This window comes from Oncorhynchus kisutch, linkage group LG15 (genome assembly GCF_002021735.2).
Source record: "Oncorhynchus kisutch isolate 150728-3 linkage group LG15, Okis_V2, whole genome shotgun sequence".
NCBI classification, from domain to species: domain Eukaryota; kingdom Metazoa; phylum Chordata; class Actinopteri; order Salmoniformes; family Salmonidae; genus Oncorhynchus; species Oncorhynchus kisutch.
In genome coordinates, this window is record NC_034188.2 from 63,329,695 (window position 1) to 63,353,574 (window position 23,880).

The following is a 23,880-nucleotide window of genomic DNA, read 5'->3' on the forward strand; positions in this document are numbered from 1 at the left end:
TGTAACGGAGTCAGGTTTGTAGGCCTCCTTTCTCGCACATGCCTTTGCAGTTCTGCCCACAAATTGGCTATAGGATTGAGGTCAGGGTTTTGTGATGGCCACTCCAATACCTTGACTTTTGTTGTCCTTAAGCCATTTTTCCACAACTTTGGAAATATGCTTGGGGTCATTGTTCATTTGGAAGACCCATTTACGACCAAGCTTTAACTTCCTGCCTGACTGATGTCTTGAGATGTTGCTTCAATATATCCGCATAATTATCCTCCCTCATGATGCCATCTATTTTGTGAAGTGCACCAGTCCCTCCTGCAGCAAAGCACCCCCACAACATGATGCTGCCACCCCCGTGCTTCATGGCGGTTTTGGAGCAGTGACTTCTTCCTTGCCGAGCTGCCTTTCAGGTTATGTCGATACTGTGGATATAAATACGTTTTACTGTGGATATAGATACTTTGTACCCGTTTCCTCCAGCATCTTCACAAGGTCTTTTGCTGTTCTGGGATTGATTTGCACATTTTTCCCACCAAAGTACGTTCATCTCTAGGAGACAACGCATCTCCTTCCTGAGTGGTATGACGGCTGCGTGGTCCCATGGTGTTTATACTTGCGTACTATTGTTTGTACAGATGAACGTGGTACCTTCAGGCGTTTGGAAATTGCTCCCAAGGATGAACCATACTTGTGGAGGTCTACAATTTTTTTTTCTGAGGTCTTGGCTGATTTCTTTTGATTTTGCCATGATGTCAAGCAAAGAGGCACTGAGTTTGAAGGTAGGCCTTGAAATGCATCCACAGGTACACCTCCAATTTACTCAAATGATGTCAATTAGCCTTTCAGAAGCTTCTAAAGCCATGACATCCTTTTCTGGAATTTTCCAAGCTGTTTAAAGGCACAGTCAACTTAGTGTATGTAAACTTCTGACCCACTACAATTGTGATAAGTGAAATAATCTGTCTGTAAACAATTGTTGGAAAAATTACTTGTGTCATGCAGAAAGTAGATGTCCTAACCAACTTGCCAAAACAATAGTTTGTTAACAAGAAATGTGTGGATTGGTTGAAAAAGGAGTTTTAATGACGCCAACCTAAGTGTCTGTAAACTTCCAACTTCAACTATATACTGCATTCTATTCTTCAGTATTTTAGTCAATGCCACTCTGACATTTCTTGTCCTAATATTTATATTTTTTCAATTTGATTATTTTACTTTTAGATGTGTGTATTGTTGTGAATTGTTAGATATTACTGCACCAACAATAACATGTGCTAAATATGTGTATGTGACCAATAAAATTTGATTTGATATCCTTTTGAATGTGGTGTACTCACTCATATCAGCAGGCCCTTTAAAGCATTGTGTTTTTTCAATATTTGGTGGCACTGCAAGGATAAGGAGGGTTTTAAAATCATTGGTGTGCTTTAGTTTAATTGAGTGTGAATTTGTTCAGGAGACCTCCGCCCTTATTCTCTCTCAGCCGACTTTGCCCTACTTCTCTTTTAATAGCACTCTAACACTTTTTGTATTGATTTTTCCCGCTCTTTTCTCCCCTCTGCTTCAGGTGAACCAGAGTTCAAGTACATAGCTAACATGCACGGAAATGAGGTGGTGGGACGCGAGCTACTCCTCAACCTTATTGAGTACCTGTGCCATAACTATGGCAGCGACCCTGAGGTCACCCAGTTGGTCAACACGACTCGGATACACATTATGCCTTCCATGAACCCGGATGGTTATGAGATCGCCAGGGAGGGTAAGAGAGGAACGTGTGTGTGTGTGGGGGGGGGGGGTCTATTTGTGAAAATGTTGCCCGTACGCATGCCAGATGAAGAAAAATGCAGTGTCGCTCTAAAAGAAGGTATTTAACATGATCAGCGGTAGCATGAAGTCAGTGGTCCACAAACTGTGCCTCCCCCAAGTTTTATTTTTCTTAAGGAACTCGGTCCGGCTTTCAACTTATTCTTGAGAGTTGTAATAGTAGAATGCACCAGGTGCAATTTTGAGGTTGGGTAGTGCATCATCAGTTCCTCTTGTCATGTCAGTCATTGCATACCTTAGAGAGCCATTTATAACTTGTAATAAATGTCCTGATCAACTAGCGCATATCTGCAAAAACATTTTAGGTAGGTTTTTTACCCCATAGATTTTGTTGCAGTCACTAAAATATCACAGGAATACACATTACACATGGTGAATTTGTATAGAATTTTAAGAACTTTCTGTCTGTGAACAAAAAGTGTTCATACCCAAATAGCTTGAATATGCTAACAGAAACTATCTGTACGTCAAGTGTCAGACTGAGACCTTGAAATACTTCTGAATGGAATTTCTTGCTGCCTAGCTTCCTTATTTGCCCTGTAGATCTTCTCACATTTCCTCTAACATAGGTCTAGTTTTAGCTCAGCTACTTGTGCTGCTGTTTTCCCCAGCACTTTATAAACAGGAAGTTGATCACCGGGGAAATATTTAAGGTGAAACTACCCTATTATTAAAAGAAGCCATGGAAATATTTGTTTTGGTACATGGGTACTTTGACATGAGAATGATCCGTTTCTGTTGTCTCTGTATAATGGATTGAGATATAGGTATCATGTGTTTTGTATTGTTTTCTGTTCATTTTCTCTCGCAGGTGATGTAAGAGGGTACACGGGACGCAACAACAGTAACAACTTTGACCTGAACCGTAACTTTCCTGACCAATTCACTACCATCACTGAACCCAGGCAGCCAGAGACCATCGCTGTGATGAACTGGCTCAAGAGTAATCCCTTTGTGCTCTCAGCCAACCTACATGGAGGTAATCCCTAAGCTCCCCCATTTTTCAATGTTTCTAAAAATTGTATGTTGGCCTGCCACCAACATATTGTCCCACTTTGGAGGACAGCTTTATAATTTTAGTAATATACTGTATTCTCATTGAATATTTACTCTCTGCCCACCACAGGGTCATTGGTGGTCAACTACCCATATGATGATGACAAGCAGGGACGTACGGAGTACAGCAAGTGTCCTGATGACAAGGTCTTTAAACAAGTGGCCAGAGCCTACTCTCAGGTCAGTGGACTTCAACACACAATTTTGGTCCTTATATCAGTCCATTTAATGTAACTTTTTAATTAATACATTTATGCAGTTGTAAACTATTTGAATTCTGTTAATAAAACCACTGGACAGAAGATACGTTTACTGTTTCAATTCTGCTGTTTTTATTGCATTGCATTTGCCCTGTGTGTGTGTGTGTGTGTCCAGGAAAACGCTCTCATGCACAAAGGACACCCTTGTGAGGACCTTTACCGATCAGAGTTCTTTGAGGACGGCATCACCAACGGCGCCAACTGGTACAATGTTCCCGGTACGTGCCCTCTCATTCCAATTCACACACTGTGAGGAACAATTTGTATGTCTGCGCACCTGTGCGTGTGTATCTGACTTCTCTTTGTGTTCTCTCACCAGGTGGGATGCAGGACTGGAACTACCTGAACACTAACTGTTTTGAGGTGACCATAGAGTTGGGCTGTGTGAAGTACCCTAAGGCCCAGCACCTGCCTTTGTACTGGGACCAGAACCACAGAGCCTTACTGCAGTACATCCACCAGGTCAGCATACTTACATGCAGTCCTTCACACTCTCTCTCTCTCAATTTTTATTATTTAAAAAATTGTATGTGTATTTTCTCTCTCTCCCTCTGTCTTACCTACTTATTTTGTCTCAAATGCACCAACTTGTATTTGAGGTATTCATTGTGTGTGTGCCTCTGTAGGTCCACAGAGGCGTGAAGGGCATGGTGATAGACATTAAAGATGGTACAGGCATCCCTAATGCCACCATCACGGTGGAGGAGATCGATCATCAAATCACAACCCACCTAGCTGGAGACTACTGGAGACTTCTGGTCCCTGGAACGTACCACCTCACCGCCTCCGCACAGGGGTGAGAGACAGGACCGTAGTAGTAACTGAGATAAATTTGAGGGTTTGTTTAAAATGTAGACCCAAGACCGGTCCAAAAAACCCTGTTTATCTGCAGGGTAACCACACACTAACCCATAGAAACAGAACAACTAGAATGAACGACCTCTGTGGCCTAACCCTCCCTCCCCGTCTTCTCAGGTATAACTCAGTAAAGATCTATGCCACAGTGCCAGAGGAGGGGGTGGAGCTGGTAGACTTCCGGCTGACACGGATGCGTTCTGATCCCAACGGCCAGGCCCCAATGGACCCCAGGGCCACCCAGGACCCTGCAGAGGAGGTGTTTCAGAGCTTCATTAAGGACCTGTCTCTGGGCCAGGGGCTGGAGCAGCTGGTTCAGAGTACCGTCACAGAGAGCAGCTTCAGATACAGACGCTACAAAGAGCTGTCAGAGTTCCTGAGGGGTTTGACGTTCAACTTCCCCAAGATCACCTCCCTGCATAGGTAAGCCTGAGTTAGGACCTCTAAACCCTAACCTGATAACTAACCTCTAAACGTCTACTTTCCCAAGAGGAACTCCCTGCACAAGTAGACCTGAGTTATGACCACTGACCTCCTAGCTAAACGCATCAAATGTCACCTCCCTGCATAGGTAAACTCTGACCTCTAACCCCTAGTGTAACTGCACTTAATCAAAATAATTTGTCTTGTAAAAATTTAAAATTTTTAAAAAATGTATATGTATTGTCACATGCACTAGATAGGTGCTATGAAATGTATTGTTTTACAGAGTCTGCCATAGTAGTACGGCGCCCATGGAGCAAATTAGTGTTAAGTGCCTTGCTCAAGGGTACAGATTTTTCACTTGTTGGATTGGGTATTCGAACCAGCGACCTTTCGGTTACTAGCCCAAGGCTAGTAACCAGCTCCCCTGTACTTCTAATGGCTAACCCCAAAACCTCTCCAAATGGTTTGAATTATTTATTGAAGAAGAGTCTGCTAGGTGACCATATTCCATATTATCTACAGTGAAACTGATAATAACATGCATTTTTCTGTGTAGTTTGGGCCAGAGTGTGGAGTACAGGACCATCTGGGCCTTGGAGATCTCCAACAAACCAGATGAGCCTGAAACGGCCGAGCCCAAGATCCGCTTGGTGGGAGGTATCCATGGCAATGCCCCCGTGGGCACAGAGCTGCTGCTGGAGTTCGCTGCCTTCCTCTGCATCAACTACGGCAAGAACCCCACCATCACCAGGGTGAGATGTTTTAACTGAGATGGTTTTACTACACCAATCATAGCTAGGTTACCTAGTGAAATTATTCACACCCTTGCACAGTTGTGTTGCCTTGAAATGGCTAAATATTCATCATGTGGATTTCTTGATCTACCACACTTTCTAAAGTTTAGAGATGTTGTAAAATACAAAAGCTCTCATTAAATATCACTGATGTCCTGTTCTACCCATCATTCCTCTTTATCCTTTTCCCTCTTCTCCTCTCCACAGCTGATAAACGAGACGCGGATCGTCATCCTTCCCTCCATCAACCCAGATGGACGAGAGCTGGCCAGAGAGAAACAGTGCACCTCTACTGTGGGCATGACCAACACACACGGGAAAGATCTGGACACTGACTTCTTCGGTCAGTACCTGCTGTTTTTGTATAGACAGATGTTTTGTGTGTGTATACTTGCATGCCCTTACATGTCTAATGGTGTCCTGTCTGTGTGTGCTGCTGTTGTAGGTAATGCCTCCCAGCGCGTGGTGGAGGCTCAGCCAGAGACCAGGGCAGTGATGGACCTGATCTTAGAGAGGGGCTTCACACTCTCTGTAGCCCTGGATGGAGGCTCCCTGTTGGCCACTTACCCCTACGACAAGCCTGTACAGCCAGGTAGGAGCATAGGGCTCCAAATAGAATACTTTAGTGGGAAAACTATTAAATAAATAGTTAACTAATAGTGTACTTTTTTTCAGTTGAAAATGAGGAAACTCTGAAGTACCTGGCCAATGTTTATGCCAGAAACCATCCCAAGATGCACCTGGGGGATACAGGATGTTCAAGCAATGACCAAAGTATGTACCAACAGCACCACAAATAGACCACTGTGACCTATAGACTGTATAGTGAATTAAAAGGAAGTGGTGAATTAAAAAAGAAGATAGCTACTATATATCTATTGTTTCAGCCTCCTCTTCTCCTCCTCTCTACTCAGTGGGTAACATCCCAGATGGAGTACTCAGGGCAGCAGAGAGACAAAGTCACATGGGCAGCATGAAGGTATGTTCCATCAACCCCTGCTTCTTAATGCTATCTAATGCTATACCTGTCTCAGGAGGAGGGTTGTTCTGACACCCTGGGCCCAAAGAGGCATCTGCTGGTTGAGTCCTGGAACGACAGGACTATATTTATTGGTCACCAAAATGCCTCTTCTGATCTGTGTGTGTGTCTGTGTTCCAGGACTTCAGTGTGGACTTTGGCCACTGTCCAGAGATCACGGTGTATACAGGCTGCTGTCTGTTCCCCCCGGCCGTGCAGCTGGCCACGCTGTGGGCTGAGAACAGGAAGGCACTGCTTAGCATGCTGGTGGAGGTCAGTAATACCCTTGACCTCTGACCTGGTGCCATGTGATACAAATGTATTAAATAAGTTCACAAATGTGTTGATAAGAGTTATTGAGTGTGTTTGATAATAATTAATTAAAGCATTTTGGCACTCCGATTTGGTTACTTATCAAACGCATTTGTCAAACGCAGTTAGGGTGGTAGGTAGCTTAGTGGTTAGAGCATTGGGCCAGTAACTGAAAGGTTGCTGGATCGAATCCCCATGCTGACAAGGTAAAAATCTGTCTGTCTTCCTTGCGATAGACTAGCGTCACAGATATTGAGACAGATCTTTGAACCACTATGACTAATTTGTTCCCATTTGAAACGACGGGCTGTGGTCCGTCTTGGTTTACTTATAAAATCTTTGCTAGAGTGTGTGCTTCTGTTCTGTTATAATCTCCACCCGGCACAGCCAGAAGAGGACTGGCCACCCCTCATAGCCTGGTTCCTCTCTAGGTTTCTTCCTAAGTTTTGGCCTTTCTAGGGAGTTTTTCCTAGCCACCGTGCTTCTACACCTGCATTTCTTGCTGTTTGGGGTTTTAGGCTGGGTTTCTGTACAGCACTTTGAGATATCAGCTGATGTAAGAAGGGCTATATAAATACATTTGATTTGTACTTGCACATCAAGCTGTCTTACGCTACAGTAACAGGATATAAGCTCCTGCCCTATCGGCCGTTCTGGCTCGGACATGGCTACTTACTTTCTGTTCTGTGTACTTTACATTCAATCTGTGTTTCCTCTCTCTCCCAGGTCCATAAAGGTGTGCGTGGCGTGGTAAAGGATAAGAGTGGGAAGCCCATCGTGGGGGCCATGATCGTGTTGAACGGGGGTGTGAGGGTGTTCACTGCAGAGGGAGGCTACTTCCATGCTCTTCTGGCACCAGGAAACCACAACATAGAGGCTGTGGCTGATGGCTACCAGCAACAACGGCAGGAGGTGGTTGTGTCGTCATATGAAGCCGCCAGCTCCATCATCATTGAGTTTGACATGGACAACCGCATTTTTGGCCTGCCCCGGGAGTTTGTTGTGGCTACTGCAGGTAAGCATGAGGAGAAATGGGTTTTCGTGGAGATGTTACCTTTATGTAATGTTGCCAGATGATTGCAGACAATTACATTTAAAAAAACATTTTTGTCATTTAGCAGACACTGTTATTATAGGAGCAATTAGGGTAAAGTGCTTTTCTCAACGGCACATCCACAGATTTTTCACCTAGTCGGCCCGGGGACTATTGTAGGGAGTATAACAAGATGAATAAGTTAAATGCTGTAGGTTTTCAGGACACGTTTGTTTTGTGCCATGGTCTGAGAGTCCTTTAGGTGCCTTTTGGCAAACTCCAAGTGGGCTGTCATACTCACTGTCATGAGTATTCAGAGCCTTTGGTATGAGACTCAAACTTGACCTCTGATGCATCCTGTTTCCATTGATCATCCTTGAGATGTTACTACAACTTGATTGGAGTCCACCTGGTAGTAAATTCAATTGATTGGACATGATTTGGAAAGACACATACCTGTATATATAAGTTCCCACAGTTGACAGTGCATGTCAGAGCATAAACTAAGCCTTGAGGTCAAAGGAATAGGCCGTAGAGCTCCGAGACAGGATTGTGTCCAGGTACAGATCTCAGGAAGGGTACCCCAACATTTCTGCAGCATTAAATGTCCCAGCATTAAATGCCCCCAAGAACACAGTGGCCTCCATTCTTAAATGGAAGATGTTTTGAACCAACAAGACTCTTCCTAGAGCTGGTTGCCCGGCCAAACTGAGCAATCGGGGAGAAGGGCCTTGGTCAGGGAGGTGACCAAGAACCTGATGGTCACTCTGACAGAGTTCCTCTGTGGAGATGGGAGAATCTTCCAAAAGGACAACCATCTCTGGAGCACTCCACCAATTAGGCCTTTATGGTAGAATGGCCAGACAGAAGCCACTCCTCAGTAAAAGGCACATGACCGCATGTTTGGAGTTTAGCAAAGGCACCTAAAGACTCTCAGACCATGAGCAACAAGATTCTCTGTTCTGATGATGCCAAGATTGAACTCTTTGGCCTGAATGCTAAGCGTCATGTCTGGAGGAAACCAGGCACCATCCCTACGGTGAAGCATGGTGGTGGCAGCATCATGCGGTGGCGAAGGTTCACCTTCCAATAGGACAACAACCCTAAGCACACAGCCAAGACAACGCAGGAGAGTGGCTACAGGACACGTCTTTGAATGTCCTTGAGTGGCCCGGACTTGAACCCGATCAACATCTCTGGAGAGACCTGAAAATAGTTGTACAGCGACGCTCCCCATCCAACCTAACAGAGCTTGAGAGGTGTGCCAAGCAGGTGTGCCAAGCTTGTAGCATCATACCCAAGAAGATCGAGGCTGTAATCTCTGCCAAATATGATTCAACAAAGTACTGAGTAAAGGGTCTGAATAGTTATGTAAATGTAATATATTTTTTTTCTTCCCTAATACATATTTTTGCTTTGTCATTTTGGGGTATTGTGTGTAGATTGATTATTTTTTATTTTATTTATTTTTTTACCTTTATTTAACTAGGCAAGTCAAGAACAAATTCTTATTTTCAATGACGGCCTAGGAACAGTGGGTTAACTGCCTGTTCAGGGGCAGAACGACAGGGGCAGAACGGTTACTAGTCCAACGCTCTAACCACTAGGCTACCCTGCCGCCCCAAAACAATCATTTTAGAATAAGGCTGTAACGTAACAATGTGGGAAAAGTCACGGGGTCTGAATACTTTCCGAATAAACTTCATGCTCGTCTCTCCTTCCCTACAGCGGCCTCCATGACGGCCCTGGTGGTGACAGCCTGTATCATCTGGTGCGTGTGTTCTGCTAAGTCCAACCAGCAGAAGGATGGTTTCCACCGGCTGCGGCAGCACCGTGACGATTACGAGGATGAGATACGCCTCACGTCCATGGGCTCCAAGAAATCCCTGCTCTCCAATGAGTTCCAGGATGAGAGCGAGAGTGATGAAGATGCACTCTACGCCAACAAACTCTGAGATCCCACATACATACACGGCCAACCTGGTTCGTATTCGTTAGGCAGCAAACAGACGGAAGCAGGGAAGTGACAACAAGAAACGCTTGTTTTTGCTATCTGTTGTTCAAAAACATTTTGCTACGGTGTGCCCTAATGAATACGATCCTGTTAGTACTGGGCAATTCCACATTAACAGAGTGACGCACTACTTATGCACTACTTTTAACAATTTCCATAGAACATTTTACAAAAACACATTTACTTGAAGAACAATGCTGATGCAAAGTTTAGTAACAGAATGATGGTTTGTGCAGTTGGTGCCGTCATTCTGTTACCAAAATTTGCATCTGCACTGTTCATGTAAATGTGTTTTTGTAAAATGTTCAGTGGAAATTGTAATAGTTAAGAGTGAATAGTGTTGTAAGGTTTTTGTTTGACATACATTTTAAACATGAGAAATCGTTAGTCTCAGCATCACTCTGTTACTGTTGAATTGCTCTACTGCCCATCCCTGTGACTGTTGAGTTGGCTGGTATTGTGCTCTGTGGCTCTGCTTTACTGGAGGGAAAGGGAGGAAGAGGTGCAGCAGGGAGGGCTTGTTCTTGTCCTTTCCTATAAGATTCCCCAGGTCCTATTTGCTGTTCTCCTCCAGCCCACCAGAGAGAGGTGTTTCAGAGTCTACAACTGTCCTCTATGGCTGGTGTCCAAGATGACTCGTCCAAATCAGCACCTGCTTGGCTCTGTTCATGGATGCACACTAAAGGCCTAGTGGAGCTGGGAAACCTTTTTTTTCTTTCATGCACTCAACACACACATGCACACTTTTGCAGCTAATCACTCATCAACCTGTCCATATGTATTTGATACTTATACTTTGAACTAGTACCAAGGAATACACTAACTACAGTAATTTGAAATTATTCAAGAAGTGTCCGTTTCTCCTGGTTTTTGTCAATGTTGTCCCAGTCCAGTTAGCCAATCTTTCAGAGGGAGCATCAAACACAGTGCCTTGGATGCTGTAGAGTTAGATACCCCACTCTCTTGTAGGGCTATAGTACAGAAGCGTGGTGGTGTGGGTACTAGAAGCATAGTAAATATACTAGAATCTCGTCCAGATTATGGCCTAGTACAGATTATAATCTGATCCATCAGATACTCGGGTGGTATGGAAGACCTAATAGTCATCCAGGATTCTTGAGTATTTTAAATGATGCACTCTCAGTGCAGAAGCCTTGCAATGGGCCTGGGTTCACAGGCTGCATGTGTTTTCACTTCTATTGCCCTCTGCTTATTCATGTGCCCTCTTGGACATACAGCACAAGGCCCTCTATGCATTGTACTACAAGCACTGTATGTTAAATACAAATACATGATTCCCCATTTAATTGTTCAGGGAAAGCACTTTGAAATAGATGCAAATACTGTAGATTACAAATGGATGGTTTTCTTTAAAAAAAAAGTTTTTTAAAGAATATGTATGCTTTGTTTCTTTCTACGCACAGACCAGCTTGTTTAAAATGTTTCATATCTTAAAATGACCTTTTTAAGATGGCAAATGACTTACCCATGCTTTAATAATCAGCAGCAACATAGATGTATATTTAGTTGTAATTTACTTTTATTTCTCTTTTTGCTGTTAATTTTTTTCATGCATTCATTCATGATTTATTTGTACATCTGATATAATACAATTCTATCAAATCCTTATGGTAGATGGCAGCCCTACATTAGTGAAAAGGTGCAACATGTCTACTCTAGAATCATCCAGCAGTGGCGGGAGTGTTTAGAGAGGAGGGCATCTTCTTCTACAACAGTGGTCACCAACCCTGGTCATGAGGAGTATGAGGTGTGCAGACTTGTTCTAGGCCAACACTGACCCTCCCAATTCTACTCTCATCAATGTCTTATTGAGTAACTGGTTAGTTGAATCAGGTGTGTTAGTGCTGGGCTAGAACAAAACCCTGTACACCATGTAGTTATTCAGGACCAGGGAGGAGGACCACTAGTCTACAGGAGTGACTGACTCCTAGCTTACATCTCTGTTGCACATAATCAATATTGTAGCGAAGCCAGCTAATATTAGGGAAGAAATTAAGTTATTTTTGTTTTACTTTCTGTGTGTGTGTGTGTGTGTGTGTGTGAGAGAAAGATGGAGAGCGTGTGTTTTCTGAATGGATGTTGGTGTTTTGATATAAATGGTTATTTTTGTTTCTTTTTATATGAAACTGAATTGATTGTAGATAATGAACTGTTGCCAAGTGTATTTGAGTGAGAAAAATAAGTGCAATTCAAGTTAACCCTGACAATACAACACACATTTCATAACAAACCAACCTGTTACTTTGTGGTGATTATTTTTATTTTAACCTTTTATTTTACTAGGCAAGTCAGTTAAGAACAAATTCTTATTTACAATGGCAGCCAACCCCGGCCAAACAATAACCTGGACGACGCTGGGCCAATTGTGCGCTACCCTATGGGACTCTCAGTCATGGCCTGTTGTGATACAGCCTGGAATCAAACCAGGGTCTGTAGTGAAGCCCTGAGTTGCATTGCCTTAAACCGCTGCGCCATTCGGGAGCCCCATATGACAGACCATGCTGACATGAACATTCTTCAAGACACATTGATGAAATAAATAATTTTCTTTCAATATGGTTTTATGTCCTAATTTGTTGTATTGGTTTGACTCTACACTAATCTCTTCTCAGAGATGTCATTCAGCAGCAACATTGCAGCAAAATGTTAATGCAGATTCTCCATTTTAGCATCTTCTATTGACCCACTACTGCCACTAGTGGACAGCCAATGAATTAATGTTTTGAATGAAGACAACTTGCATGGTGGCTGCTGTGAAAGGTTAAATGTGTTACTGCATATTTTGTTTAGTCAGTTTAATAGGCTGGATTTTTAGATGTTAATGCAGTTGTTTGTGTAGCAGACTACTAGCATTTACCATTTTATTTCTATGGGGAGGGGAAGAATGTAGAGCAAGAATAGGACCAGTTTCACAACATTCCTCATTGCTTCTGTCGACACAGCTTATGAAAAGAAGTCTATAACGGCAACATTCTCTTCTGCTGGCAGGTGTGGTCTGTAGCTGTCTTTCTCATAAAATCATTCCTCTTTCAATTACTGTTTGAGGCTATACATACACTGCTTTTTTTGTTCCCAAGGTTCTGACCAGTTTGTCAATGGATGCTGCACATGACTAGTTTACAGCGCGGGGAGGCGCTGTTGTAGTGTACAGTTGTAGGAGTTTTCAAGTACAGTCCGTGGGCCGTGCGTCAGCTGATGACGTTGGACAAAAATGGCAGGAGGAAGCAGCAACTACTGGGAAGGTGAGGTGGCAAACTGGCACAACTAGGGTGCGATCAGACAGAGCCATTGGATACATTTACAACGATGTTTGGTAAATTATAACGGGGTTTACAAAAGTGTTGTCAAATTTGGAGCAAATCGTCACTGTTGGTTTGGGTGGCCTGTCTAAGAGCTCAGTTAGCTAGCAAAACAAGCTTTTGCTAGCAAGTGAAACGTTCACCGATGTAATGTTAACTTCGTCAGCTAGCTAGCTAATGTTTGTTAGCATAGCCAGCTAGTTTCACATAGCAAACTTTAGGTTGTAGCTAGCTATTTTAGATTAGTTGTATACAATAGTTAGTATACTAGCTAGGATGCTGTCGAGTTGATTAACTAGCTATGTGATTTCAGTTTCACCTCGCTAGCTAACAGTAGTTATTTAGCTAAATGATAAGCCAACCTAAGCAAAATTGTTTTTGTGCTAGCTAACTAAAGTAGTTGGTTAGCCAGCAAAGTTGTATTGTCAACAGCAGCAGGGTGATTAGAGTGCTGCCTGGTTGTTTTTTTTGTCTCCACTTAGCGAACCTTAGCTACCTACCACTATTATATAGATAACTAACTTTAACATACATTCAGATGTTTAACTTTCGATACGAAAAAGACAGCAAGACATCTGATTTAATGACTGATTTCAGCTATTTGGATTACAATCTTTCTGTAGACGTACGTTGCTGTTGACGCCAACCCTGTTTCTCAATTCCAAACGGTGTGTGTGTGTGTATGTATGTATGTATGTTGCACATCCCAGATTTGCGAAAGCAGGCCAGGCAGCTGGAGAATGAGCTGGATCTGAAGCTGGTGTCCTTCAGTAAACTGTGTACCAGCTACAGCAGCTCCAGAGATGGCCGTCGAGGAGACAGGTAAGACCCGTTCCTTTTTTTATCCCTAACCCCTTCCCCTATGGCCTAGGTCCTACATTACAGGTGAGACTAGTGGTTGCCACTACAACTTTGGGGACAGTTTCCCAGAACCGAGATGAACCCTTCTGGACTAAAAAGTCCTTTCAATGGAGATTCTCCTTTAAACATGCTTCTTCTTGGTGTTTATGGATCTAAAAGAACTGATAGGTGTTATAAATATGGTGATACAGTACCTCCACCAAGCTCACATGTTGCTAGTCCTAATGGTCTTTCTCTCCCTCCTTTTCTTCCTTTCTGCCCTATAGCAACTCGGATACTACTCCCCTCCTCAACAACTCGACACAGGATAGAATGTTTGAGACCATGTCTGTGGAGATTGAACAGCTGCTGGCCAAAGTAAGACTTCCCAGCAAGTAATTATCATTGTATGCAGTTTGTATGAAATTTCAGAATGGATTTTGGTCCTCAAGTAGTATTCAGCATTGTTGTGTGTATGTGTACTGACAGTGCTGTGTCTCTTAGCTCACGGGTGTGAACGACAAGATGGCGGAGTACACCAGCACCCCAGGTGTGACGTCCCTCAACGCAGCCCTGATGCACACGCTCCAGAGACACAGAGACATTCTGCAGGTCCGTCTGTCTTCTCTTACTTTCAATTTTTTTCTCTTTATCCCTCCCTCTCCCGCTCTTTCTTTGTTTCACTCCCCATCTCTCTCGCCTATTCCTCTCTCAGAACTTAGTCCTACCTTGAGCTCTGCATGCATCATTTTCATTTCCATAGTTAATGGTTTTTCATTCCCTTAATTAACTCCTGTTTTTTTTTTTTTGCTATACCCTAGGACTACACTCACGAATCCCACAAAACCAAAGCCAACTTCCTTGCCATCCGGGAGAGAGAAGATTTGCTGGGGTCTGTCCGGAAAGACATTGAGTGAGTATCTCTCCCTCCAGCCAGCCATCCCTCCATAGATCCTGTCTTACCATAAAACTTTGTACTGACTTGAAACAAGTACTAACTTGAAACAACAGATTGTGTCAACTATTTCAACTGTAAAGGGCGATTTGATAAAGCATATGATTATATTGATTATTATGGTTCTATGTAAGAACACACCCTCATGTGCATCTCAAATCCCTGATCATGTAACAGTGAAAAATAAAATACCAGTCATGTACGCTGTTTAGATGTTGAAGTTAAATAAAAAATGTTTTAGTGACAGTTCATCCACTTCGGGCAGGGTGACGAAGGCATATACAATGAAAGGGTAAAACGCTGCATTGAAACTTTCTTTATAGGCACTTTCACACTCGCCACATACGCTGCTGCTACTGTCAATCTATCCTGTTGCCTAGTCACTTTACCCCAACCCATGTACGTAGCTACCTCAATTACCTCGTACCCATGCATACAAATTATGATATCACTGTAGTTTTCACATTTTTGATGGTATTTGATGTTTCTGATTAAAAATGGTTCTAAATAGGCTTAGCGGTAGTGCATGGCAACAAATGTATTCTTAGTCGTTTTAATGAACTTTCTCCATTCTGATTGCTTTATACTGTTCAAATAAACTTCAACCAAAAATAATAGGAATACAAAACTGACAGTGACGTAGTCGGCACGTAGCTAAGTGGTTAGAGCGTTGGACCAGTAATCGAAAGGTTGCTAGATCTAGTCACCAAGCTGACAAGGTAAAACTCTGTCATTCACAGAAGGCAGTTAACCCACTGTTAAAACAGTTAAAAAGTAGGCCGTCATTGTAAATACAAATTGGTTCTTAACTGACTTGTCCAGTTAAATAAAGGTTTAAATATTTGTAAAAAAAAAATATATATATGTGGATAGTCCGATTTGTAGAACATTGCATAGGAATGAAAATCCTCTATTGTAACCTCTCTGGTACTCGACCAATGATTCCCATTTCCATAGTTATTTGCTGAATTCCAGCATTCACTACATTTCTTCATTTCCTGCGCGAATTTGTTGTCACTGTCACTTTTTTTTGTCTTAGTATATGCCTGTATTTCATCAGGTTTCCTTTATGAGAATAATTATTCTCCACATTGACTGTTTTTGGATTCAATTGCAGTTGTTATTTAATAGAAGGTAAAGTAAAAATCCAAACCGGTCCTTGAATGAATAGTTTTTTTTTTTATGGTTTACTGCCCAGCCTACACCCATGGGCCTCCAATGAGAGAGAAGGTGCTCAGTGCTCCACTGATTGGCTTGGTAGTGAATGAGGAGATTTAAATGAGGGCTAGGGAACCAGACCATGACTATTGTCTGTGTTCTAATAGCTTATTGATCTGTGTAAGGATGCATCAGGCCGCACCACAAGATCACTGCAGGATTATTGCGCACACACACCCCCTCCTTTATATAAGCATATAGCCTTATTCATCAGTGCTCTCTGTTGTTCCATACAGTCATGTGTGTTCTCCTTGTGCTCCGCAATAAACCAAACATCATGGTGCCTGGGAATTAACCTTTCACTGTTCTGTTGGCTGTGGACTGAATGTATAATTGTTCTGCTTGAGAAAATAACATTACTGCCCACCCACACAATGTGATGGGAATGTGCGCTTTGTTTTAGTGGTATTCCTATCCTGTCTTAGTCATCACTAAAGTCCCCAAAGGAGCATTTTTATTATTGTATGCATTCTGATCCATGTAGCCTACATATGATGTACTGTAAACATTAACATACACATTGGGAAATGAGATACTACAAAGAGTGCCTCCAGAAAGTATTCAGACCCCTTGACTTATTCCACATTTAAGGTTACAGCCTTATTCTAAAAAATTTAATGAAAATACCCTCAATCTACACACAACCTCTGCAAACAATTACTTTGACTTCATGGCTTGGTTTTTGCTCTGACATGCACTGTCAACTCTGGGACCTTTTTATATAGACAGGTGTGTGTGCCTTTCTAAATCATGTCCAATCCATTGAATTTACCACAGGTGTACTCCAATCAAGTTGTAGAAACAGCTCAAGGATGATCAATGGAAACAGGATGCACCTGAGCTAAATTTAGAGTCTCATAGCAAAGGTTCTGAATACTTATGTAAATAAGGTATTTCTGTTTTTTTATTTTCAATACATTTGCAAACCTTTCTAAACCTGTTTTTGCTCTGTCATGGGGTATTGTGTGTTGATTGCGGAGGACTTAATTGAATACATTTTAGTATAAGGCTGTAACGTAACAAAATGCAGAAAGTCAAGGGTTCTGAATGCTTTCCGAAGGCGCTGTACATGCTGCTCCTCAAGGATTTAGACTGGTGTTGTAGTGCTTTCAAAGCCCACATGCTTGAATCTTCTGGCGTACTAAGGCTGAACTAACACACCAATAGCCAAGCTACTGAAGCTAACGACAGTGCTCATTATCAATACATCAGCACTAAGCTAACAAGAACCCCTATTGTCTTGTACTATCAAGCATTGAGTTGAGAGACACAGGCAGTCATGCAGATGAACATTTCCATGAAACTCCGAGAAATGGGGAAACTGAGAGAGAAAGTGATGGAATGTAGAGGGAGAGGTGGTAGTCTGTCAGGGCACCACTGGGAGGCTTCGCCACTATTCTGTAACAGTTGTCCATTTTGTCAAGTTCCACAAGTTCTAAGGCCATTTCAGTTTTTCTGATACAGCAATACATGATACTATACAGTCATTGTAAAATTGACCTATAGTCATTTTATCTTCTTCTTTGCTACTTGGCTAACTTGGCTAAAAATAATTTGCCATCTGTTCTAGTACAATAACTGTTGTATCCTCTTGTTCTTCCTACCCATTTACTGTACAGTATGTTCAAGCTTCATACAGACCTTGGACTGTATTAGTAAGTCATCTTGTCAACCCGATCTGGCACATTTTCAGCCTTGTCATTCAATGGTGTCCTTTGAGACTTCCCATATATCAATTCATGTTATGTTGATCAATATTATGGCAGCTTGCAACTGTTTGTTTGGTGGCCATCCTAGTTACTTAGCTTATGTCAAACTCCACTGTAATGTTGTTGGGCTTGTTTGAATCAATATAGTATGTTGCGCTGTTTTATAAGTTCACCATGCAATCATGCGGACTCTTATCAATACTGTTTGTTTGTTTATTTTTTAAGTGATGTATTACTTCCTGTAACCAGACAATGCCAAATCCCCCTATACGTATATTTAAAAGATCCCTGCCAACATGACATAACACATTATGCACCATGGATGTTCCCCCTCTAGTAGGCTTGGGCGATATACCTTATACCGATGGTAGGATTTTCAATACAGTGCTACGCCACTGCTTATAACGAAGTTAGTTATAACTATAAGAAATCTAAGATGTGTCAAATTATATCTAGCTCAGGGCTCCAGCTATGCATTTGGTTTTCTAACTTGCTATGTAAAGTGGCTAGATGTCAAAGTCAAGCTTCTTGTTTACAGCAGAGACATTTGATCATAGATATCTTATTCAATTACTATTAGTATTCTGATTCTATGCATTCATCCCCTCCTGGATCTAGGATTCAAACAATGGCGGCCTCTCCTTTCCCCAGGTCAGTGGAGAGGAAGGAGAGCATCAATAAAGTGCTTATGGGCTTACAGCCTGTAGCTAGTCCAGCAGCCACTTCCTATAGCACCCGCTGCAGTGGGAATTGAGAGTAGCGCTAAGGAGCTGTCAATGGGTTTCTCGGTGCTCATATCTACTCTGTGAGTGGCTTAATCAACAGTGTGCTGTTGTGTAGGCTACATGGTGAACAGTATAGACCCCCAAGGTTGTGGTTTATTTATTTATTTCCACTCAAACTTAATGAACCATTATTGAAATGGTTATAGAAACCCTGAAGCATGTGGGGCTGAGTGGTGTCCTTCTTGTGTAGCACACATTCCCCTGTTGCCCACCAGGTGGCAGATCTTCTGCATACCTGACTGGGTGTGTGTGGCTGCTTAAGTAAGCAGTAAAGATGAGGGCTCTTTCTGTTTACAACCATACCACACAAACACATGGCTCCAACCATCTTTAAAGGATTCTTCTGAATTTTGGTATCTACTTCCCCAGAGTCGGATGTACTGGTGGATATCATTTTTATGTCTCTGTGTCCAGTATGAAGGAAGTTGGAGGTAGTTTTGCGAGCCAATGCTAACTAGCGTTAGCACAATGACCAGCAAGCCTTCTAACACTGTTACTGTAGCAATGACCAGCCAATCCCTCTGAGATGTGGACCATTCCATTACTACCTCGTCATCCATTTTCATTGTACTTCTCCCACAACTATGTGGCCCTAGCAGGGTCAACAGATCACCCTGGCCAACACACACACACCAAGCTATGGAGCAGCACTCCGGGCCAGCACCAGTGATGGTGGAAAAAAATCGCTAGTTGCATATCGCAATATTATTTTGGATGATATTATAACAATACTTTGACTCCAAGTATCGATTTGTTTCCAAGTATAGCTGGTTAGCGTCAGCTAGCGCTAGTCTGCTGTACCTGCGCAAAAACGCGAGTATTTTTCATCTAATAGCTTGTTCTCCATCCTTCTTTTACAATAGTAAGCCAACATGTCTTCAGCACTTTTATTTCCATCACGGATTTAAAACTCATTTTCTCACGCTCTCTTGTCTCTCTGCAGCAGACAGAGTATAGTGAGCAATATGTTTGGGACATCATCGTAATAAAATCGCACTATCAAATCTTAATACATATAGAATCGTAATACATATTGTATCGGCACCTCTGTGTTGGGATAATATCATGAGGCCCCTGGCCAGCACAGTAGCGCCCTGTCACCATCCCCACTGCGACAAAAATGTGTACATTTCACAAATCAAATATCTTATTGGTCACATGCACCTAACAAAACAGGTGAAGACCTTACAGTGAAATGTTTACTTACAAGCCCGTAACCAACAATGCTTTAAGAAGTTTCAAGACTATTATGATTATTTTTTACAAATAAGTACTAAGTAAAAAATAGAAAATAAAAGTAACAAATAATTATAACGGCAGTAACGTAACAAGTGAGGCTATATACATGGGGTACCGGTACAATGTGCGGGGCCACCGGTTAGTTGAGGTAATATGTACTTGTAGGTAGAGTTAAACTGACTAAGACATTCTTATCCAGAGTGACTTCTTAGTCAGTGAGTTAATTTTACACGGTGATGTTGACAGCAGGAGAAACCATCCTGTGTTTTCCATTCAGGCCAGGCTGCTTTAAAAGACCTGTACATCTACTGCAGTCCTATAGCTAGCTCTTTAAACCACCTCATCATGGCTGGCTTCCTATTATACATGAACTCCTCCATTTACCAACTGTGCCATCTGCTTGGACTGTAGCTGCATAGACAAACCTTGTTTCAAATGGTCACGTTGATGAATCCATAGATGTTGTGTTTGATACAATCGTGGCTGAATTTGGTAATACCTTAGATTAATCAGGATCAATTTCTCAGTAAATATTCAATATAGTCATAGCAGTGATGTCATCTTGAGTAGTTTGTGTGTCTAATTTATATGCACTGTGTCATATTAATTAAACCCATTTTCTCTTTCTGTCCAACAGGACATACAAGAGCGGTTCAGGAGTAAACAACAGAAGAACAGAACTGTTTCTGAAGGAGCATGAACACCTGAGAAAGTAAGAACGAACACACACACACACACACCGCTCCTGACTTTGTGACTCTAAATGACCAGATTACTTCGCAATATCATCTTGCAATATTCTCCAAGTACCCATACTGTCATCTCACAATTATTCTGTCAAGCTTTTTCTGAAATTCTTACAAGCAAGTTGGCTTTTTGCTTCTGGTAATTCCAAGTACAGTGTCTTTGCTGTTCCCAGAGCAGTTTTCATAGCTGTATCAGTTCTCAGAGGAGCTGCTACTTCCCAGTAACCAGACCAATAGCAGTCTGCCGAGCAGCACAGTGCTGGGATAACTCATGTTGATGGGCCCAGTTAGGCATTTTGAATAACTCTAAAATGATCTCCCTGCTCTTGCTGTTTGCTTGCTAAGCACTGCTTAAACACTTCTTCCCCCAACAAGACAGATGAGAAGCTGTTTGAGTTTTTCATTTTAAAGATAGAGCTCGGGGTAAGGATGTTTTGGTGTATAAATCAGCATGTGTCATCTTGATTCACTGGCATTTCTGGCAATTTTTTTCCCCGTAGACAGCAACTTGGCTGCTTAAGGTAATGATCTGTTTAAATGAAATGTAAGAGAATAAAATAGATTTAGGTAAAGGGTAATTTATGCCTAATAATTCATAAATAAAATTTAAAAATCCTGTATTATTCTTCCATTAAATATCAAGGCGATAACTCCTAAAGGTCAAACTCCACCACACACTCAGTCATAGCACAACTATACATTTGAGTTCAGTAAGGTTATTCTCATTCAGTCAGACCATAAACGCCACACAGTGCAAAACAGCAATAGAACTGTCATTTTATCATTTACCTCAACTTGAATGGACTGGCATGGCGCGCTAATCTTCAAGGGTTAATTTTTGTTCACCTCTGTGTTGGCATGTGGCGCGCAGAGGTGTTAGACAGCCCATTCAACCTCACACAGGGTATTAGCATGGTGTAAAGACAGAGACCTACACATTAACTACATCGTTACATGTGTCATGGCCAGTGTCAGGAGGGAGACATTGCAAACCATGGCTACACTAAAGAATTGGCCCCCAAATAGCAGTTTCTCCAGATACACCCCAAACCTCCATTCATTAGAAGAAACCGTCTGACTGTTCTGTCACAAAATGGCTGTTGTGTCTGTGACTCATTAATGACATGCTATTTTATCAAATCGATTACCTAATGTTTAATTGATTACGTGATTGAATTAAATCATGCAACAATTAACTCATTAATAACCTAGGTCACCATGGAGACGTTTATTTAAGGAGTTCCGTCTTCTGAATGAACTCTTAGCGATCTAAAGATCTCTTACATTTCAGTCATTAATTATTCTTTACCTTCTCATTCTCATCTGAACGTCGTAAAAATCTTTATCTGCATCAACCCTAGTTTCCATTATCAGCAATATACAAATTGGCTTAATTAATTATTTACTAACTAAATAATCACAGAAATGCATAACAAACCAACAGTAGATATTGGTTACTAACAATGATAGAAAAGCCCCTAGTGGGCTAAGCCGATTTGACGTCTTGGTAGACAAAGGAAAGGGGTGGGGACTGAGAGAACGGGAAAGACCAAATGGATTCACGACAAACAGAATAACCTATTCATTGAAATGCTAATCCATTGCACATGAACGGCCGCTCATTCGAGAATAATTTACATGTATATGTTTGTCTTCTCTGTTGGAATCCTTGATCGTCCTGTAGGGTTCATCAGAGTCTCTGGTTCACTTTCCCAGAAGTCACAATGTATTTCGTGGTTGTAGTTGGTACCATTCGGAAATATTCTCATAGATAGATGCTTCCACAGTATTTTCTAGTTGCAGACTAGTAATTATGTCTAAGATTTGCTCTTATTCTGTAGTGATCGATAGTCTGGCTACATGGCTGGAAATGGTTCAACTCAATGTTCCACGTGGTATGGTCTTGTCCTTTGGTAGTGTTGTAGTGCCAACTATTTCAACATGTCGCATCCGCTGCATGTTTTCTAGTCTTAGAAATTCAACCATTTGCAACCTTAGCTAACACCGGGGTTTGCGTGATCTTAACAAATCGAGACGTCTGGCTTACCGTGGGTCTCTCTGGCATGAAATGTACATTTTGTCACGGGTGGTTTTATACACTTCAGAGAAAAGGGCCGGTCCATAACGCTGACGTAATGTATATGCTCTCGTGGGTGTGGTTACTGACTTGGTTAACTTTATATGAAAACCCTTTTTTTCCTCATTTAGAAGGTTAACATCACATGACATATTTTCACAAATGGTTTCATGTTTAATCACATACGTTTCACAATATTTAGATGTAAACCTGATAGCTGGGAAATGTACACATTAAGAGATACTGTTATGTGTGTTTCCTGTCCTTCTTGAGATCACCAAACAAAACACACTCGTCATAACTGTCCTTTGTGTCCACGGACCGTTCCCACATTCTCAGAAGTACAGATGTTTCATTCCCCCATTTTGGGGATTAGTAGTTTGGCCAAGTCTAGTTCTTTGTTCTCTCGCTCTACACACTGCATGTCCAAAGGAATTTACGACCTGTCATTAAACTGTGGCGAGAGAGGAACTTCTGTTAGTGTAATTTTTGTTTTTCACTTTTGTGTATTATCTACTTCACTTTCGTTGGCAATGTTAACATATGTTCCCCATGCCAATAAAGCCCCTTGAAATGAAATGGGGTGGGGGTGCCTATGATACCCCCAGGGCACATCATGACAGCTGAATGGTATTTTTCCAGTCACTGCACTGAATGTGCTCATTCAAGTACAGTACATGACCAAAAGTATGTGGACAATCTCATTCCAAAATCATTGGCATTAATGGAGTTGGTCCCCCCCTTTGCTTCTATAACAGCCACCACTCTTCTGGGAAGGCTTTCCACTAGATGTTGGAACATGAACAGGGACTTGCTTCCATTCACCCTTGCGCATTAGTGAGGTCGGCCACTGGTGTTGGGCGATTAAGCCTGGCTCGCAGTTGGCTTTCCAATTCATCCCAAAGGTGTTCAATGGGGTTGAGGTCAGGGCTCTGTGCAGGCCAGTCAAGTTCTTCCACACCGATCTCGACAAACCATTTCTGTATGGAACTCGCTTTGTGCACGGGGGCATTGCCATGCTGAAACGTGAACAGTTGCCACAAAGTTAGAAGTACAGAATCATCTAGAACAGTGGTCACCAACCTTTTCTGAGTCAAGATCACTTTCTGAGTCAAAATGCATGCCGAGATCTACTGTTCAGATTTGTTTTTATCATGACTTTAAAAACATAAGCCTATGCAACATAAACCAATTAAAAACAGTACTGTAGCAATGAGGTTTGTGCAGTAAGCTATAGGCCCAATATATTATCACCGCATATTGGCTTTGCTTAAATTTACCTGCCAATTCATTGTTTGGGACATTTTTTTTTATTTGATTCTAAAAATTGAGGTAGGCTATATGATCACACCGGTAATAGATCCATTGTACGTGTGAGGCACAGCTGAGTGAGCATACATTTTAAATT

At 42.0% G+C, this 23,880-nt stretch overlaps 2 protein-coding genes across 3 annotated transcripts in view; both read left to right on the top strand.

Moving 5' to 3' along the window:
- Window positions 1–12,158, top strand: part of LOC109905656 (carboxypeptidase D-like) — a 34,997-nt gene extending 22,839 nt beyond the window's left edge. The window contains exons 7-21 of the mRNA XM_020503164.2: window positions 1,559–1,750; window positions 2,627–2,794; window positions 2,942–3,051; window positions 3,247–3,349; window positions 3,451–3,593; window positions 3,758–3,927; window positions 4,107–4,409; window positions 4,969–5,164; window positions 5,414–5,549; window positions 5,652–5,798; window positions 5,882–5,980; window positions 6,121–6,185; window positions 6,366–6,497; window positions 7,263–7,551; window positions 9,298–12,158. Coding sequence (XP_020358753.1) covers window positions 1,559–1,750; window positions 2,627–2,794; window positions 2,942–3,051; window positions 3,247–3,349; window positions 3,451–3,593; window positions 3,758–3,927; window positions 4,107–4,409; window positions 4,969–5,164; window positions 5,414–5,549; window positions 5,652–5,798; window positions 5,882–5,980; window positions 6,121–6,185; window positions 6,366–6,497; window positions 7,263–7,551; window positions 9,298–9,524 — 2,480 coding nt within the window. The 3' untranslated portion in view covers window positions 9,525–12,158. The remainder of the gene's footprint in view (window positions 1–1,558; window positions 1,751–2,626; window positions 2,795–2,941; window positions 3,052–3,246; window positions 3,350–3,450; window positions 3,594–3,757; window positions 3,928–4,106; window positions 4,410–4,968; window positions 5,165–5,413; window positions 5,550–5,651; window positions 5,799–5,881; window positions 5,981–6,120; window positions 6,186–6,365; window positions 6,498–7,262; window positions 7,552–9,297) is intronic.
- A 372-nt stretch (window positions 12,159–12,530) lies between these two features.
- Window positions 12,531–23,880, top strand: part of LOC109905657 (Golgi SNAP receptor complex member 1-like) — a 47,020-nt gene continuing 35,670 nt past the window's right edge. The window contains exons 1-6 of one of the 2 annotated variants that reach the window (XM_020503165.2): window positions 12,531–12,846; window positions 13,614–13,725; window positions 14,031–14,121; window positions 14,248–14,355; window positions 14,565–14,656; window positions 20,287–20,361. In XM_020503165.2, the coding sequence (XP_020358754.1) occupies window positions 12,816–12,846; window positions 13,614–13,725; window positions 14,031–14,121; window positions 14,248–14,355; window positions 14,565–14,656; window positions 20,287–20,361 (509 nt within the window). In that variant the 5' untranslated portion in view covers window positions 12,531–12,815. Of the gene's footprint in view, window positions 12,918–13,613; window positions 13,726–14,030; window positions 14,122–14,247; window positions 14,356–14,564; window positions 14,657–20,286; window positions 20,362–23,880 lie in introns of both variants that reach the window. The other variant, XM_020503166.2, reaches the window with a different exon arrangement.